The sequence below is a fragment of the Dipteris shenzhenensis genome, chromosome 24 (genome assembly GCF_047967505.1).
Source record: "Dipteris shenzhenensis isolate YYH24624 ecotype China chromosome 24, Dip_SZ_1.0, whole genome shotgun sequence".
Lineage (NCBI taxonomy): Eukaryota > Viridiplantae > Streptophyta > Polypodiopsida > Gleicheniales > Dipteridaceae > Dipteris > Dipteris shenzhenensis.
This window is the reverse complement of record NC_141619.1, coordinates 15692575-15710873: the sequence shown is the minus strand read 5'-3', so window position 1 is coordinate 15710873 and position 18299 is coordinate 15692575. Positions and strand designations below refer to the sequence as shown.

The following is an 18299-nucleotide window of genomic DNA, read 5'->3' as shown; positions in this document are numbered from 1 at the left end:
TGAATATTCATAAATTTCAAACCGCCATGCATCTTTGGCAACAGAGGTGCTTCATAGAGAGTAATCTAATGTTGTTACGACCATGCTTCGAGCCCCAAAAAGTCTCCACGAGAATGGACATGAAAGAAGTAATATCTTTCTTAGCAAACATCATCAATGGCAAGAACTCAATGTAAGCAAGCGAATCGATTGCACAATACAGAGTCAAACTTGCAGTTGCCAAGTGGCTATTTTGATCTTGGGTTGCACATTTCTAACTCAAATCTCACATCTTCTTTCACAATTGATCTTGACATCTCATTCATGCATTGACTAAACAAACCAGCCCAAAGGAACTCAGGGAGAAGCCCCTTAACACGTTCCATGCAATTGGTGACACAGGAAACTGATGACAGGCTGCTTGGATCAGCAGCCTTCCTTGAACATGGTGAGTTGTGCTTGCCTCTATGTTGGAGGCTATCATATTTCACTTTTGAATTTAATTGCAAATTGTCATTCAGGCAATCTTTCTACGAGTGTCTGTGTGTTCGTCAGATAGACTACTCTGTTAACTCGTCATACACTGAAATCCTCTGAAATTGTGCTTGCATGTCCTCCTTTGGGAACTGCTTGTAATATAAACATAGATGGATTTCACAAAAAAACAAAAAGAGTGTGTTTGTGTGTGTGTGTGTGTGTGTGTGTGTGTGTGAGAGAAAAGAGAGATTGGGACAGAGGGGTGTGAGGTACGAGTGTGGAGAGAAGATAAGATAAGAGGTCACATCAAAAAGTGTGTACATTAGTTGTGTGTTTGGACTTATAAGGTCCCCTCCACAATCCCCTCATACTCTCACTAGAATACTCATACATTAGTCCCTTCTTCCCTCTTCAGTACAAGCTCACCCTTTTGCTGTTGCGAGTTGATGCAAACATGATTGAAGACCTCAAACTGTTTTGTCTTTCGCCCACGCCGATGTCCAAAGATCTCACAAGGCCTGTTTAGTTTGACGTCTTGTCTTGTAGCCCTGTGACTCTATCATGTTCAAAGCCCACAACCAAGGCTACTGCAAATAGTCGCTGGGTCAATATACTGTGAATGGGTTGGCCCTTACCAAACTTTGAAAGCTGTGGGGGGAACAACTTACACATAACAGCATTGTACACCCGGTCAACACAAGACCCATACTTCGTCACATATCTCTTAGATGTAGCCCTTTCATGCTAGACCCGTTACATTTTCAGGGAGGGAGCATGGAGGGGGAAGGACGTGATGATGTGGCATCAACGTCAAAAGCGCAGAGTGGGTAATTCAAGCTCCAAACGGGTGGACATGTAGTTACTAGGACTGATGTAGCCGTTGAAGGCTCTTTATCATATCTTGATTTCTCAAGGATAGTGCCTTTGATGAGCTCAAGACAAATGCTTTATTGCACATGCAGTTGTTTTTCATATGAATGCAGCTTATATAATAGCCTGACTGCCTCAAGGCAAGGCAGGACAAGAACTAGTTACCCTGTGCATCTTGTCTTTCGATCAACTCCAACTAAACAAGTTTTCTTTAACTAAAGCTACCCTCCAACATTTTATGCAAATTGCCAACCAGGTCCAAGATTAAAACCTCCAGACACATATTATTGGATTGTGTACAAATGGACAACAAAGAGAACTTCGAATAAGTAGCAGTCTACCACAGCCAGAGTTTGAGTATTCTGTCACAAATATTTACATCCTCCTCTTTCTATACAGTAAAAAGCTTTTTTTGTTTTGCTAGGCCAACAGATATCATGCATCATTGGCTTTATGGCCGGACATCAGTCATAAAGCAGTTAAGAGAGGCCCATTTGACCCCAAAAAGGCTATCTTGAAGGTCCTCTCAAATGGCTGTACCCTTAAGGCGCCCTAGAACTCTCAACGTCCCTGACCTTTGCTGTCATCAATTACAGTAGATACAATTTGGCAAGAGAATCCTGTATTCCTGCATCAACAAGCTTCATGATGCGAAGGATTTGCCACATCATTCAGCCAAGTGACATCATCAAACGAACACCGCAGCTGCTCTCCCTCCTTTGAGAGCTCTGAGGCACTGATGAACAGCGTACCCCACGAAGGGGTTCCATCTTCATATGCATTATAGGTCAGGCGTTCAAGGTATAATCCATCAAGTGAAGCCAGGAAGATTTCACCATATGGCTGGAATTGATGGGGTTCAGAGATGGGCTCAGCAGAGGGACCTGCAAAGTTTGAGGTAAAGAGCAAAGTCTTGGAATCTGGGCTGAAGGAAGCATGATTAGCTCGACCTCTTGTGCCCACTCCGTCAAACACCCTGTGGAGACCTGTGCCATTAGGGTGTATGAGGTATAAGGCAAAACTTGCTCCCCCTGGATTGTCTCTGTCCGATGAGAAGACTATCCACTCCCCATCTGGGGACCAGCTGCTCATTGTGTCTGTCCATTCTCCTTCTGTTAAACGCCATATCCCCCCTTCTTCACCATTCACAGCATCCATTATATACAAATTCTTGTATCCTGAGCGTCCTGATCGAAACACCACATACTTGCCATCGGGAGAGGGTGATGGGAAGGCATTATTCCTCGAGCCCTCCTTCGTCAATACCTTTGAGACCAGGGGAACGTCCTCTCCACTTGCCAGCCTGCTGGCGTTGAAGATGGCTACAATGTGGACTGTTGATTTCTCCGAAGCAAAGATTGGGCCTGAACTAGTGTACACAACTCCCTCTCTTTTCCTATCCCAAACCGTCCCAAACGCAGGCTCTGAGTAAATCTGCTTGCTGCCAGACCCATCTAGTCGCATAACATTTACGCCACCTTCACCTAAGTTTGGAATGTAAGCTATGAGAGACCCCTCTGGGGAGAAGGAAGGGAAGCTCCCATCAACACGTACAAGGGAGAGCTCGGGAAAGGGTGAAGCAACATGTTGCAGGCGTGGAATCGGAGGGGAGTAAGCATTTGGTACACCCTCAAGCCTGCGATTTCTTTGCCTGTTGTCGGGGAAGGAGTCCGTCTTAAATTGCAGCATATCCAGGCCTGATAGTTCTGGAGTCTCGCCTCTGCACCTGTGATAGCCGACGAGGGTGCAATCGGAGGAGACGAAAGGGTTGTAGTGGTGAGTCAAGGGAGTGGTGCTGTTGGTGAGCTGCACGAAACTGTTGGACTGCAAATCGAAAATCTCGATGTGCCTGTATTCTGATTCGGGTCTGCGAGTGGCGACTGCGATCCAATCCATGGTACGCGACGCTGCTGGAGTGAAGCAATGGACGCCAGCAGGGGTGATGCGATCGACCAAAACAGTCTCCGCACCAGCGCGATCAGAGATGATGCCGCGGTAGACGCTCCACCAGCCATCCTGGGCTCGTCGGTGGAAAAAGAAGGTGGAATCATCCGCCCAGGAGGGCCAACCACCGTTGTGCACGAGGAGTCTACGCTGGGAACCATCGCTGGTGTTGAAGATGTAGATGTCGGTAGCAAGCTCATGGACTTCGCCCTGCCAGCCGAGTTCGCCGTGGGAAGCGACAAGCACGAATTCACCGGAGGGGGAGACGGAGGGGCTGTAATCGGCGATGGAGGGAGGGGTGAGGCAGGAGGTGAGGCCGGAGGAGAGGTCGGTGGAGAAGACAGAGGTGGAGCTGCGAGGGGAGGAAGGGGAGGGGTGAGGAAGAAGCTGAGAGGAGATATGGATGAGGGAGGAGTTGGCGATGGAGGGGCGATCTCTGAGGAAGGGGAGATGGTGATCGTCGGGGAGCTCGAAGGATTGGAGCTCAAAGCTCCAATCGCCATAGCCATCGTCGTCTTCGTCTTCTTCGTTGAGGTAGAAGAAATTGAAGAAGATCTGAGCTCGCCCTCCCCTCTCAGAAACATACGCCAGAATCTCCCCTCTCGCCATAGCTCCACCTCCTGTTCCTCCTTCTCCTTCGCCATAGCTCCTCGCCAGAGCTCCACCTCCTCCTCCTCCTCCTCCATGGCTGCTCTCCCTTCTCCCTTCCCTCCTTTTCTTGCCCTCGTACACCTCCCACATCTTCGCCTTCTCTTCATCGCTCGCAAAATGGCCGTTGTAGTTCACGGATTCTCCGTCCGTCAGCCTCGCCTCCTTCCTCCCCCTCCTCCCCAGCTCCTGCTTCTGCTCCCGCCGCACAGGTGCTCGGAGACAGTAGATGTCGAACGCGTAGTGCGCTCGCCCTACCGTCGCGAAGGCGATCGTGCCTTCCAAGCTCCTCCTCCTGCTCGACGAAGCCACACTCCCCTCCACGGAGACCACGACCAGCAGCAGCAGTACCAGCGCACGCCCTCGCCATCGCCATGCTCTATTGGCCATAGCAACCTCCTCCTCCTCCTCCTCCTCCTCCTCCTCCCTCCCTCCCTCTCTCCCTCCCTCTCTCTCTCTCTCTCTCTCTCTCTCTCTCTCTCTCTCACAGCTTGATGTGGTCTTCTTCCCCTTCCAAATCGATTCAGCTACTATCCATCTCCATTCCCCGGCCTCGTTCCCCTCTGCATCTCCATTTCTCCTCCTTAGATATCCCTCCCGCCATCTCTCTCTCTCTCTCTCTCTCCCTCCCTCCCTCCCTCGCTCGCTCCTTCCTTCCCTCTTTCGCCCTCTTCTTCCTCCCTCCACCTCCCGATCCCTCTCTCGGTCTCCTCTCTCTCTCTCTCACTCTCTCCCTCTCTCCGCCAACACACCTGTCTTGATCTTATCGGCTTCAGCTTGCTATGCAGACAGCGATTGCATCGATGTGCATCCCCAACCCAGGCAACTGCTCGTCCGACATTCGAATGCCGCACGCACATCGTCCAAGAAAAATATACATCTTTGGACACCCAAAAAAAAAAGAGAGAAAACACGTGGCAGATAAGAAGAGCAAGCCCCAGCTGTCATTAATCTTGTTCTTCTTTATCTTTATACGATACGATACGAGAAACTTGACCCGTCTACGATGGGCTAGCAACCCGCTCCACCAGGTCTAAGACAAGGGCTAACAACCCGCTCCATCGGGTCTCAAGGTTGGGATCCTAGGCTCCCCTTCATTTCAAGGAATACAATTTAAGATTTTATTTATAAATCGCATGCTTCTTAGGAATTTTAAAGTTGGATCTATGTTAATCGTTCTCATTGCTTTCAATTGGGAAAGAAGTTTCAAAAGGGGATAAAGGCTTGCAAGGGACTTCAGCCAATTCGCTTACAATAACCTAACTCCTGCAATCTTTGAATATAGTTGTTTGAAGTCTTTAGGGAAGGCCCATCCTCTTCAAGACACATCCACTTGGAAGCCTTTTGTGATATGAAACACTCCATGATCAAGGCTCATACTCACATGATGAAAAAGCTGTCCTTATTGAGGTGCTCAAGAGTAATATCCTTACACAACAATGATTATTGAAGAAGTGGACAAACACTTATTTTCTCTTTCTAAGAGTTTACACTTACAAGGCTTGTACTCACATGATGAAAAAGTTGTCCTTATTGAGGTGCTCAAGAGTAATATCCTTACACAACAATGATTATTGAAGAAGTGGACAAACACTTATTTTCTCTTTCTAAGAGTTTACACTTAAGACTAACACACATATATATATTTATATATATATATGTAAGTGTTTACACACACACACACACACACGCACGCACGCATAAGATGGAGGGGAAAAGTCTGATTTATTTATTTTTATTTTTATTTTTTTATTTCTATATATATACCTCTCTCTCTCTCTCTCTCTCTCTCTCTCTCTCTCTCTCTCTCTCATCCCCTACAAAACAAAAGGACGGAGAAGGAGGATTGAGGAGCAAGATGATCCTCCTTCAATTCCTCACTTGTTGATGTTTGCTTGTTGCATTGAGGCTCACAATAAACTCAAAGGTTTGATAGAGCTCTTGCTCGACCAAAACTTGTTCATTGGTATACCAATTGCAATTCACAATGTATCTTGAACTTGCAAATCATCGAGCTTGCATACAATCAACGTGCTGGCAAACTCCTAAATGAGCTCCAAAGTCTTGCATCCATTACCTCTCTTTCACTGGAAGGATATTGCTATCTAGTCCTCTGCCTCCATGCCTCGAAGGATTGAATTTGCTTCTCTTGGCAACCAATCCATTCACATGTAGTGTTTGCAAGGAGATTATCCTTTCCAACTTTCATTTCTCTTGCCCTCCATTGTGGAATTTTCAAAATCTCATCTTCTCTACATCTCTAATTTGTAGTCCCATACCCTTCCATCCATGTTAATAGCTCAAGCATGTAAATATTCAAAACCATAAGACCCAAATAGCATGTAAGACATAGTATACCTCCAAATTGGCCTTAGAGTGGAATCCCTCCCTTCCTCTTGTATGTGTAAAAAACTCAAGGCCATTGTCAACGTTCTATGAAAAGAATTTGTCTCTCCTAGGCTTCCTAAATGGCATTCGATCTACCCTTGCCATTTCTTGGCTATGGATTTATGGCCAACTGGTAAAAGGCTGGTAAAGGGCATGGACTAGCAGACAACCCCTAGACTGTGTTCTGGACAACGTGGAGAAGGTGAAGATCTTTTTAGGACAATTCGCTTGCAAGTTGTCACCATGGACTTATTGCACTTCATAGGAACCCTTTTTCCCCCATCTTCAGTCTCTTCAACCTCATTTTCATCCTTCATTTAGTTTGCCTCTCTGTCTATCTCCTCCTCACTCCAAGTCAATTTGATCCGATTCCACCATTTGCTTCCTTCCAATCATTATCACTACTCAACCTTTCCATCATCCAACTTGTCGCGGATCTATCCACTCGCATCCTACATCAACCTCCCTCAAGGCATGTCATGTTGGTGACAATGGAGCCCAATCTTGTGGCATTTACGTCCACATTCTGCATAGTGAGCTCCTCTAAAGCCCCAAAAAAAATTATCTCCATCTGCCCGACCCTTGCCTCCCTCACAAAGTGAGATCCTCCACATCCTACCAGTGTTTATGCTTTGTATCCTTGTAGAAACAATCTTCATCTATTCAATTTCTTATACACACATATCCTAGGCCTATTTCAATCATAGTGTTCACTCAATGTTCATCACTTTTTTATCCAAACCCTGCAAATATTTGTCCACCTTAGTCACAACCGTAAATGTTCTCTTTCCTTTGCGATCAACTTCCCTCACTCGTAGAGAAACCTACTGTAGTCAAAAGCACGTTATACTCTCTTGTGGAGAGATATAAATCAGAAATTATATGGGAAATCTGGACAGATGTGGGAAGATTGTCTCTGCATAGGGACTCATGTGATTCCTAGGAAGTTGGTCATGGTGAGATCGGGGATACTGGAGCTACCCCTCTCTTGCAAGTTTATCAAGTGTAGCTTCCACTACCGGCTACTTCTTTTACCATTCCTTCTCCCCCCCCCTTTTGCTTGGCTAAAGAGTAAACAGAAGTAGATGACTGCCACAACAAAGATTTGGTGTTCCTTCTATTCCTACCACTACTCAGAATATGGATACAGAGCACCTCACTAATCAGCTTCTAGCATGTGATCACTTTGACATCCCATTGCTTGCATGCTCATCCCAAATTGCACTGTACCTTGACTTTGAGTCCGTCAGAGCCCAATGCAACCCATGGATCTTACCCCAGCTTGGTCGACCTTCCTTGAATGCCTCCTACTTTCTTGTGGATAGCCTCTTACCTTGCATCGACTATTGTTTTAACCGAGAAGCCCAACAAGATATATTGTTTTTATCGCCAAGATATTAAGCGTTTGTAATCCTTTAATTACAATAGTTCGCTTCGACCTTTCTTATGTCCATAATTGTATAGAGAGAAGAGACGAAACCCCTTGCTTCTATGTAGAGTCTACTCACTCCTAATATATTGATATCGAAACTACATGCAATCTTCGAGACCTATGTGCTGATCTTTGTTAATGTGTGTAGTTTGTTGTTGCTTTGTGCGAGATTATGCTATGTAACCTAGTCATGGTTTTTCCCACATCTCTTAAACACTTCTTCCAAGGTAGGAGCATGAATCTCTCTCTCTCTTTCTCTCTTCTAGATTGCTCTCTCTCTCTCTCTCTCTCTCTCTCTCTCTCTCTCTGTCTCTCTCTCCCTCTCCCTCTCCCTCTCTGTCTCTCTCTCTCTCTCTCTCTCTCTCTCTCTCTATCTATCTCTATCTATCTATATGTATGTATGTATGCATGTATGTATGTATGTATGTATGTTTTTATTTATTTATTTATTTGTATAGAGAGATAATATTTAACATGCATAATATATATATAGAGAGAGAGAGAGAGAGAATAAATAAATCAATATATACCTCCCTTGCTCACACACACACACACACACACACTTTTTTTTTGGGTGAAAACACACACACTTTGTTCTCTCTCTCTCTCTCTCTCTCTCTCTCTCTCTCTCTCTCTCCTCTTGCCCTCTCCCCCCCTTCTCTCTCTCTCTCTCTTCTCTTGCCCTCTCCCTCCCTTCTCTCTCTCTCTCTCTCTCTCCTCTTGCCCTCTCCCCCTCCCCTTCTCTCTCTCTCTCTCTCTCTCTCTCTCTCCTCTTGCCCTCTCCCCCCCCCCTTCGCTCCCTCTCTCTCTCTCTCTCTCTCTCTCTCTCTCAGGAATGTATTATAGAATGTATTTTGTGATTATATATATTTATTTATCTCTCTCTCTCTCTCTCTCTCTCTCTCTCTCTCTCTCACGCATGCACATGCGTGCGCACTCTGGCTCTATGTCTCCCTCTCTCTCACTCGCTTTTCCCTTCTCCCTGAGAGTGTTCTCAACGGAAGCAAGAACGGAAGAAGGAGAGAGAGAGACAAAGAGCCACACAAGTTTTGGTGGGTGCAGAACCACCCTAATCTTCTTTTTCATTCATTTATATATGTGTTTGGGTATTGTACATAACCGGGGTAAAGGCACAGTGACCTTTAACCCCCATAACCTCCCACTTAAAGGACAATGTGCCTTTAAGGGAGAACAACCAGTGAGCATACTATCCAATGCCCATCAATACACGACAATACTCAAACCGCTGACTAGGTAGACTCTTCGTCAGCATATCTGCAGGGTTATCATCTGTATGAACCTTGACAAGCTCTATGCGCTTGTCCTCAAGTACCTCCCTGATGAAATGGTACCTGACCTCAATGTGTTTGGTCTTTGCATGAAAGACCGGATTCCGTGCTAGCTGAATAGCACTCATGGAATCACTATGCAATGTCGGTACATCTGTATGAATCCCCAAATCTCCCACTAGCCGATCAAGCAATATAGCCTCCTTGCAACCCTCTGTGGCTGCAACATACTCAGCCTCTGTGGTAGACAAAGCAACGCACTTCTGTGTGCGAGACATCCACGACACTGCACCACCTGCAAAGGTGAACACATAACCAGAAGTGGATCTCCTACTATCCACATGCCCTGCATAGTCTGAATCTGTGTACCCAAGTACATGCATGTCTCCTTTACCAAAGCAGATGCACATCTCCTTGGTACCCTTCATGTACCTCATGATGCACTTAATTGCCTCCCAATGCCTCTTTCCTGGATTAGCCATATACCGACTAACAACTCCTACTGCAAATGCAATGTCTGGTCTAGTAGCTATCATAGCATACATAAGACTCCCAACCGCTGATGCATAAGGAACCTTGGCCATCGTGGCCCTTTCCTCATCTGATTTGGGACTATCTATATGACTCAGTTTCACATATGGAGGCAATGGAGTACTCACTGCCTTCCCCCCCTCCATATTGAAACGCTGTAATACTTTTGTAACATACTCTTTTTGTGAAAGCCAAAGGAGTTTCCTACTCCGATCACGCGTGATGTGCATACCAAGAATATGACCTGCAAGTCCCAAATCCTTCATATCAAAGGCCTCATGCAACTTGGCCTTTAATGCATCTAGCTCATAAGTATTCTTGCTAGCCAATAGCATATCATCCACATATAGTTCCAAGATTATCAGGCTATTATCCTTAGCTCTTTTAGTGTAGAGGCAGTGATCAATTTCACTCCTTCTAAAACCCTGAGACCGAATGAAAGCATCAAACTTTTGATACCATTCTCTAGGGTCTTGCTTAAGACCATAGAGACTCTTCTTTAGCTTGCAATCTTTGCCCTTTTCTTCAAAGCCTTCCGGCTGCACCATGTAAATTTGCTCATGCAAATCCCCATGCAAGAAAGCTGTCTTGACATCCATCTGCATAAGCTCCATATCCTCTGATGCCACTAGTCCAAGCATGCATCTAAGTGTGGTCATCTTCACAACCGGAGAGAATATCTCATCAACGTCCACACCCTTCTCTTGCTTGAACCCTTTAGCAACCAAACGGGCCTTGTACCTAGGCACATCATCACCTGTGACCTTCATTTTGTAGACCCATTTACATGGCAATGCTTTCTTTCCATGTGGCAAAGAAACCAAGTCCCAAGTCTTATTCTTCATAAGTGAACTCATCTCTGATTGCATAGCATACTCCCACTTGCGTTGATCCTCGCGCATCATAGCCTCTCTGTAGCAAGAAGGCTCCCTGCAATCAGTAAGCATCACATAGTCTACCCCTGGACAAACTTATCAAGTGGTCTAGACACTCTAGATGATCTTCTCAAGGGCATTTCAGCTTGAAATCCCACCTGCATATCAGCCACATTTGGCTCATCATTTCCACCAATAGATGATCCATCATCTACCCTTGATTGTATACCTGTGGGAGTACTTGGTGGTACCATTTCTTGCATATTTGGTGCATGGACAGCTTGCTGTCTATCAACATATGTAGGTGGATTCACATCCTAGAAAGTGATTCTCCTCATTTCCACATCCCTCATGGTTGCCTTATGCATCTTCTTCTCATTGAAGACTACATCATGGCTGCATATGATCTTCTTTGCTTCTGGATCCCAGAGACGATAGCCCATCTCTCCACTTTCACCATAACCCAGAAAGATGCATTTCCTAGACTTAGGATCTAGCTTCTTTCGAAGCTCTTTTGGCACATGTGCATATGCCTCAGACCCAAATATATGCAAATGAGAGTAAGAGGGCTTCTTGCCACTCCATGCCTCTTCAGGAATACCACCATCCAAACTCTTACTAGGTGATCTACATGCACTGCAGTCTTCATTGCCTCAGCCCAAAAACCACCAGAAAGACTTGCATTGGAAACCATGCATTGCAACCTTTCTTGAATGGTGCGGTTCATCTTTTCTGCAACTGGATTTTGCTCTGGAGTATGAGGGGATGTGAGATCCCTCTCAATCCCACGTGTATCACAGAAATGCTGAAAGTCATGAGAGAGATACTCTCCACCTTTGTCAGTTCGTAGGCATTTAAGCATTCTACCTGACTGATTCTCAACCAAGGCCAGCTATTTCTGAAATACGTGGAACACATCACTCTTCCGAGCTATAGCATAAGCCCACACTTTCCTAGTTGCATCAATGAATGTCACATAGTATTCAGCCCCGCCTAATGACCGTCGTGTAGGCATGGGACCACATACATCTGAATGCACCAAATCAAGCTTTTCAAACTCTTTCTTTCCCCTTCTTTTATAGGCTGATTTAGTCTGCTTCCCATAGAGACAGTGCTCACAAAATTCAAAATCAGAGAAACTCAAATGCGGTACATAACCCAAACGGCATAAGAGTTTCATTCCATTCTGGCTCATGTGCCCCAACCTGCAATGCCACAAAGAAGTGCTTGGCTGCTCGATTATTGCAACAACATAATCAAATACCCCTGATACATGTAAGGGATACAAAGTCCCACACTTGGCACCCTTGGCCAAAAGCATAGAGCCCTTCTGAATTTTCCAACTCTGAAAGCCAAAAGTGGTGTGAAAACCAGCATCATCTAGCTGACCCACTGAAATAAGACTCTTGGTCAGCTTAGGCACATGTCTCACATGTTTCAAAACAAATGCAGACCCATTTGCAAAAGAAAACTTTATGTCACCTGCTCCCACTATGTCACATGCATAGTCATTTCCAAGATGCACACAACCTGTCTTTCCACTGTCATAAGTGGAGAACCATTCCCTATGGGGAGTAACATGGAATGAAGCACCAGAATCCAAAATCCAATCCTGGGAATGTGCATCATCTGAAGTGGTAAGCAACTCTGCAGATAAACTAGACATGAAGAGAATGTCATTGTCACTATCATGTATGACTGCATTAATCTCCTCGATCTTCACTTTTCCTTTGTCCTCCCTTGGACTCTCTTCCTTTTGATTTGCACCCCAATTTGCATTCTTTTTCTTATCCTTTTGCTCTCTTTTTAGCTTGTAGCAATCCTTTTTCATATGGCCCTTCTTGCCACAATGGTAACACTCAATGTTTTGTGCCTTGGATTTGCTACGAGACTTCCCTCTTTCTTGGGACTTCCCCCTGAACTATGATCTGCCCCTTTGCACATTTAAGGCTGCATCCTGCTTGTTGCCGTCCATAGACTTCCGCCTAATCTCCTCGGCCAACAAGCTACCCACAACATCATCAATTTCAGTACTCCACCAGGTGCGGAGTTACTGACAGCTGTACGGAAGGTATCCCATGAGGATGGCAATGAACATAAGAGAAATATTGCCTTAGTCTCTGCATCAAAATTCATTTTCTGAGGCTGAAGCTGGCTAAAAATAATATTGAATTCATTCAAGGGAGAAGCAATGGAGACCCTTTCCTTCATTTGCAGCTCAAACAACCTCTTCATGAGGTAAACTTTATTAGAGGCAGTTTCCTTTTCATAAGTGGCACACAGTTTCTTCCACAAATCTTCCGTAGTCTGCTCATTTACTACTGTGAAATAAACTGACTCTGCAAGATGAAGTCTAATAGTAGATTTTGCTAATGCATCCAACTCATTCCAATCATCATCAGACATATTTGCAGGCTTAGCTTCAATCCCTACCAAGGGTTTAATCTGCTTCTTTTGAATAAGCACATCCCTTATTTGTTCTTTCCATAAAGAAAAGTTTGTCCCATCAAAAATCTCCTTTTCAGACATGGAAGAGGATGCCATGATGCAAATAAAACAAAATCCCAAATGCTAGTGCCTACAAGAGAGAATCACACCAAATACCAGGTGCACCCAAATGTGTATGCCACAATAGAGTGAAATATCACCAAAACTTAAAGCTCAAAGCATCAAAAGATGCATCTGACTCATGTGCATATACTATGCATCCATATGAGCAAATCTGGCCCAAAAGAAAATGCCAATTAGTGCCAAATGACTCAAGCATAAACACCGTCCACTGGCATATGCATCAATAATATCTCATCCAAGAGAGCATAGCACTATCAGTGCATCACCTGCAATGTGTCAAAGCTGTCCCTCAGCATAAAATAGCATCCATGTGCAAAGCGTCCATAAAAAATAGCATCCCACAAGGCAATTTGGGCCTATCAGTGCATCCAATAAGGACCGTAATGCATCCAAATGGCCTATAAATCATCCACTGCAACCCAATGCACACCACGAATGAGCGCACATTGCTCAAACTGCAACCAGAGTGATCTACATAAGGTATGCTCAAGAAATCATAGTCCCACGGTAATGACCACTACTGAAAATAGAACCTGATATGCCTCAAAAAATGGGTGCCATTGCATAATCGGAATCAGCAAGAAAATGTGCAAATATCTCTCTTCTGCCAGAACTCCAAAATCCCAACTGATGAGTGAGAAATGGGAGTCAACACTTATCCACTGCCATGTGGCATAAATCTAAGGTTTCAAAACCTTAGAATGAAAAATGCATAACAGAGAGACGAAATCAAATACACAGAGATCTATAACTCTGAAAATCCTCCACCGAATCGCACAAGAACTGATAGGTAGGGGTTTTTGGGCGTCCGGAACGCAATGGGATAGACGGTTTTGGAAATCGTGGTCTCAATCACTGGGTCCAACACACGGATTGAAAAACGTTTTTGAAAACAGAGCTGTTTGTAAACTCCACCAGAGTGCAAATGATGAGCAACATAGAAGTTTTAGGACCTCCTCAGTCCACTGGAACTGACAGATCTGCAAATGGTTGCTCCAAACTTGAGTTCCAACACCCGGGCAAAAAATGCAGAAACTGACACAATGAGTCAGAAATCCAATGAAATGATCCCAGATTTAAGAATGAAGGTGTTTCCAAGCTCTTGAAGTGAAGTGGACACCAAAAGCAAGCAATAGTTGCCTCTACAAGTCAATACGGAGTCTCTGTCATCGAACGGAACAGGGAAAAGCTCAAAAAACGACTTTTTCTTTGAAAACTCTTAACAGGCTCTCAAAACCACTTCGCAAAACCAAAGTGACTTTTCCAAATGTTCCTCCAAGGTCTCTACACACTCGGATGCGAGTAAAGTCACCCACAAAGCTTCTCACAGAGCTTCTTCTTCCTTCCACAGAGCTGCTGAGCTTTAAGCATTCACGCACGCTCAGCTAGATCACCCGAGCTCTGATACCAGTTGAGAGTGTTCTCAACGGAAGCAAGAACAGAAGAAGGAGAGAGAGAGAGACAAAGAGCCACACAAGTTTTGGTGGGTGCAACTTTAGTCAAGAGACTTAGTTTAGGCTTAGAGGGTTGACTCTACTCAACTAAGATATTCCAACTTCTATTGGATGGATTTGATTAAGGCCCCTTGACTATGAGTGTTTCTAGCATCTCAATGACCTCGTGCAGCCCCTTAACCTATGTGGAACCTTCTAACAGGCCCCTCTACTATCACAAGATGCTCAACATCCAGCTTTGCAACTCTCCAACTCCTCCACTCTATTTCATTGCCTATTATGTTGCTTTCTTTCCACTACTCACTACATGTGTGTGTGTGTGTGTGTGTGTGTGTGTGTGTGTGTGTGCACACGCGCGCACGTGTGTGTGTTTAGATTTAATAGTCCCCTCCATAAAAAGGAGATAATCCACAAATAATGTGTGAAAAAAAGGGGGGGTTAGTCCACAACTATTAGAAGAACCATCATTTTGAAATAGACCAAGAGATGAAGGATCATCTTAAAGAAAAATTAAACCTTGTTAAAGGGGGTATTTCACACCCTTTTTTAAAAAGGGAGTTATTGCTCACCCTTGATTGCACAACAAGGACCATCTAGATTTTTTTTTAACTTAATGAAAAATAAACCATTTTGCATTAACCATTTGCTTAATAATTTCTACAAGTGTTTTAAATTAAAAGAATCAATCAATTAATATAATAAAGGCAATTTCCATTATAACAAAATGAAATCAATTGCCTTAAATGAATAGAAATAACCAAGGATTTTTCGAAATTTTTACTATAGGTTTTCAAAAAACTTTGTTTAATAAAATGAATAAATTAAAGTAAGGAGGTTTAGGGACCAAGGGGGGACAATGATTATGCACTTTAAATCAAGGAAACTACAACAATAGTACATTAGTAAATTAGAAGTAAGATTAGAATGATATAAGAGAACTACAAGGAACCTTACAACCAGCTATATGAATAAAAGAGACTAATCAAACAAATTAAATGAGAACCTCGATAAGGAATATATATACATATATATATATATATAAGACGTGGTACATGAAAAGAAGTGGCACATGGCAACGTGAGGCAAGGTAGAACAAACAAAAATGAAAGGAGACTACGAACGAAATTAAAGGGAGACAACAAACAAAAATGAAGTCTCATCAAAAGAATGTGGCAGAGAGAACGAAGAACCATGACTATGTAATGCTACGCCAAGAGGAAGAGCTTGCAACCAAAGTCAATCCCCAAGGAGTTGTAAGTAAGTGCCCAAACATAAACAAGCTAATCAAAAAAGAATGGACCAACTGTAGAGAGACATGCATTCAACAATGACAAGTTTGCCTAGGCAAGTCCACCAATTGTGGAGTACGTAGTCGTGCCAATACTAAGGTAAGAAGGAGAAACCATGCAAAAGGGGAGGTCGCAATGAACCAAAAAAATAAACAAGAACACCAATTGTGAAAGGCCAGCCAACAGAGCGGGACAAGGATCACTAAGTTACATTAATTAAAGCCATGAGGAATGCAGAGGTGTTAAAAACAATACATGAAGGAACCGTAAAAAAGACTAGTAGTGATCAGCAAAGTGTTCTTTGAAACACAAAGTCATAGCTAGGAAGGACTATAAGAAGTTCTACGGGCGAGGAGAAAGTAATCATGCAAGACCATGGAAACTATGGAGTCACTCAGTTTGGAGGGAACTAAAGTATCATAACAGAAGGGCAGCTGAGTATGAACAATGGAGTTGAAGGTAGATCCGAGAGATAGAGGATCTATAATTCTACAAGTTGAAGGTAGAATCGAGAGATCGCAGATATGAATTGGAACTATGCAACGTAGAAGTGTCCAAGACTATGTGAGAATGTAGGGGGTGAGACCCTTTACTAAAGCTCTAGTGAGACCAAAAGCCAATAGATAAGAAGCTACGAAAGAGCTACGAAGAAGTTGGTGAGTAAGAAACATGAGAGAGGCAACAACGTAATGTCATAAAAACTAGGAATCCCACTCTAGAACTGCCCTCGGCTAGAAATCAATGGCCCACCTTCTACAATGAAGCAGCAGAAACACAAAGGAATGAAAAAGAATGGAGAACCACCTTTAAATGCAAGTCCAACCGATTTAGGGTGACGAAAGAGAGAAGATCCAGGGTGTCGTAAGGGAACTAGGAGGAGCATACACATGAGCCTCCCATAAGAAAATCTGAGGTCACGTAGTCAAAATTGCCAAAAGTGTAGAAACCCATGTGAAAGTGGAGAGACGAAGCCGCCAAGCGAGTAAGACCTGAAGTTTGTTATGAAGCCTAGAGAGGTGAACATGGAAACAAGCTCAAGGGCGCAAGTAAGGGATAGCAAGAGGAGTGCGCACTACTTGTATGAGCAAGAAGGAACACAAATCCATTATAACCATAGCAAGTATTGTGCCACCGAACCAACCGTTACGTAAGAAGCCATGCCATTCAATGAAGTTGAAGTTAGGTTGGAGAAAATTAAGGTGAGTGGGGACCATAATGTTTACTAAAGATCACATGTAGTGATTAAAGGGAGGGAAGGCGGTGGCGTTGGCCATTTAGATAGGGAGGGTGGTTTAGCATAATGACATAAGGGGTAAGGTGGTCAGCAACAACTTAGGTAGATATTTAATATGATAGTATGGTGAGGGGGTTTTGGCCCTGGGTTTTAAGAGAGTCATAGTTGACTAGAATACTTGGAAGTAAGTATGATATACTTCAAGACAAATGGGAGTATGTCGATGGGTCTACACTGAGACCATTGGACAATCTAGCCACAAGTAGCTTTACTCCATTTGTTGTCACAGCACTAGCAACGGGATCTACAATGGCATCTATAGCTACACAAATAGTTTTCGCACTAGTAGCAAATCCTGCCATTGCCCGAGCTCAAGCAGAATGGGACAAGAAAGACAAGTATGCCTATCATCAAATCAAGCAGAATGTGCAAGATGTCATGCTAGGATAGCTCAACACAGTCAAGACATTGAAAGAAGCATGGGATATGTTTGCAGCTCTCTATGAGTCCAAGAACACAGATTTTAGGATTCTCACACTGAGAAACCAAATCAACTAGAGTTTTCGCAATAGCAATGAAACTGGTCATGCTTATGTACTCCGCATAAAAGACTACAAAAATCAACTTGTAGCGGCACGACAGACTATGAACCCCGCAAAAATGGTAAGGCAAAGGAAATCATCGTGGTGGATTCTAGTCACAGTCATTTTGCAAATGAACATGGGAATATGTTTCTTGCAAGTGACGAAATGCATCAGACTAATACAGTGTACCTAGGCACTGATTTCAATCCCAAAGAGGATTTCAACTATCAAGTTGACCAAGTGGAATAGGATCCTTGGTATATCGATAGCGGTGCATCATCTCATATGACAAATCATAAAAAAGGTTCATCGAAATGAAGCCATTAGAAGGACAGAAGAATGTCATCTACACAGTAGACAATACACCGAATCCAATTCAAGGGACATCTGTTATCCCTATGAACAATTTCACTGGTACAAAAGGATTGGTGAAAGATGTGCTCTATGTTCTGAAGCTTAGCAAGAACCTTTTGTCAGTAGGTATAATGATGGAACACAATTACAAAGTCATCTTTGACGGTGATGAATCCACTATCAGAGACAAATCCAAAAGATGTCAACTAGTAGCAAAAGGTGTCAAGGAAGGATACTTATATAGAATGCTAGCTACAGTACCAGATAAGCATGCCATGTCAGCACCGTAACAGATGCCACTATCTGCAAAATGGCACAAGAGATATGGTCATGTCAACTTCAAGTACTTGTCAGATCTTAGGAATCAGAATATGGCAATT

At 43.7% G+C, this 18299-nt stretch overlaps 1 protein-coding gene across 1 annotated transcript; it reads right to left on the bottom strand.

Annotated features, from left to right (window-relative positions):
• Window positions 1-1629: 1629 nt before the first annotated feature.
• On the bottom strand, window positions 1630-4588 carry LOC147886274 (DPP6 N-terminal domain-like protein). Its single transcript, XM_087395204.1, has one exon. It carries the CDS (start codon window positions 4306-4308, stop codon window positions 1960-1962), a length of 2349 nt encoding a protein of 782 aa, XP_087251330.1. The 5' UTR covers window positions 4309-4588; the 3' UTR covers window positions 1630-1959.
• Window positions 4589-18299: the final 13711 nt, after the last annotated feature.

Coding starts and splice junctions, on each gene's coding strand:
- LOC147886274 (XM_087395204.1), bottom strand. CDS start 4,308: ATGGCCAATAGAGCATGGCGATGGCGAGGGCGTGCGCTGGTACTGCTG.